General features: G+C 49.2%; 1 protein-coding gene across 1 annotated transcript; it reads left to right on the top strand.

The window, feature by feature from the left end:
- Positions 1-214: 214 nt before the first annotated feature.
- On the top strand, positions 215-1,342 carry LOC118257805 (carbohydrate sulfotransferase 4-like). Its single transcript, XM_035566175.1, has one exon. It carries the CDS (start codon positions 215-217, stop codon positions 1,340-1,342), a length of 1,128 nt encoding a protein of 375 aa, XP_035422068.1.
- The last annotated feature ends 440 nt before the right edge of the window (positions 1,343-1,782 follow it).

Raw genomic sequence — 1,782 nt, 5'->3', positions numbered from 1 at the left:
TGCCCTGGAGGCCTGTCTCTCTCTCCCTTTATGTGATCTGGCTGTGGAAGGATATCTTGTGTTGTGGTTTTCACAGCGTCATGGTAGTGTGGCAGCTTTCCAAAACCCTGAGCCTGCAGTGGGATTGGTAGGAGCATAACTCACCACAAGTGCCTTCTTCATGACCCTGTGATGCTGATCTTCCTCTGTCTGTCTCTGCAGGTCCCTTGCAACCATGATGAAATCTAGACGGGTGCAAGTACTCCTGGGTCTGGCAGTTCTGTCCTTCCTGATCCACTTCCTAACCTGCAGCAATGCCCCCATGGAAGAAAAGCCTTCTCCAGTCCACATCCTCATTCTCTCCTCCTGGCGGTCAGGATCTTCCTTCACTGGACAGATCTTCAGCCAGCACCCCAGTGTCTTCTACCTGATGGAGCCTGCATGGCATGTGTGGGTTGCTATGTACCAGAACAGTGCCAAAGTCTTACAGATGGCAGTGCGGGACCTAGTCAGGTCGGTCTTTCTGTGTGACATGTCTGTGTTTGATGTCTACATGTCTACCCAGAAGAAAAAGTCTGATTTATTTCAGTGGGAGACAAGCCGAGCCTTGTGTTCCCCCCCTGCCTGCGACTCATTCAGTCGCAATGACATAATCACTGCAGGAAATTGCAGGACAGTCTGTGGCAAGTACCCATTCAGTAAGGTGGAGGAAGCCTGTAAAACCTACAGCCACGTTGCCATCAAGGAGGTTCGGTTCTTTGACCTGAAAGTCCTCTACTCCCTTTTCACTGATCCATCCCTGAACCTCAAAGTCATTCACTTGGTCCGAGATCCTCGAGCTGTGTTCAGGTCCCGAGAGAATACAGTGGTAGACCTGAAACGTGACAGTGACATTGTTCTGGGGTCCCAGAAGATGAAGGGAGAAATGGGACCCTACAATGCTATGCAAGAAATCTGCAAAAGCCATGTTGAGATTTACAAGGCAGGCAGGCAGGCTATTCCCAGCTTCCTGAAAGACCGTTACCTGCTGGTTCGTTATGAAGACATTGTCAGAGATCCACTAGCAAAGGCTGCTCAGATGTACAGGTTTGCAGAACTCCATTTCACACCAGAACTCCAGAAATGGGTGCACAACATTACCCATGGGAAGGGGCAAGGAGGAAATGCCTTTGAGATTGGATCCAGAGATGCGCTGAGCGTATCCGAGGCCTGGAGGAAGACCCTTCCCTTCCAGAAAATAGAAAAAGTACAAAATGCATGCAAGGACGCGATGGACTTACTGGGCTACCGGCTAGTTCATTCTGAAGAAGAACAGAAAAACCTATCGCTGGATCTTTTGTTTGGCCAGAACTCCTCTGAGTAACAAATTCAAAAGGCAGAAAAGCTGCTCGTTGTACCTCCTCTCTGAAGGCTGCAGGGTGGAGAACTGTTTACCAGTGCAAAAGAGGACAGAGGGGCATCTGTGTGTGTGTATGTGATGAGTGACACAGGAGCCCTGACTGCACTCATGGCAGCTTTCCCAGCAGCACAGGCTCACTCTCCAAGGCCACAACACAGGATGGAGTAAATGCAAGTCTGTTTTCCAAATTAAGTCCAGGGTATATGCAAAAGAGGAAGTATGTGTGTTGGGAGCAGAGTTCCAAAGGAGTGGGACTAGATATCAGAGCTTGATCTCCCACAGGCTGCAGCTAAGTACTAGTGAAACCACATGAAGCATCTGCACTGTAGAGGAAGAGGAGACATAAACAGAAGCTGAATAAAGAGAACATTCTTTGTCATGCTGCCACTCACGACATACAATGC

Source organism: Cygnus atratus, chromosome 12 (genome assembly GCF_013377495.2).
Source record: "Cygnus atratus isolate AKBS03 ecotype Queensland, Australia chromosome 12, CAtr_DNAZoo_HiC_assembly, whole genome shotgun sequence".
NCBI lineage: Eukaryota > Metazoa > Chordata > Aves > Anseriformes > Anatidae > Cygnus > Cygnus atratus.
This window is presented reverse-complemented; position numbering and strand designations above follow the sequence as displayed.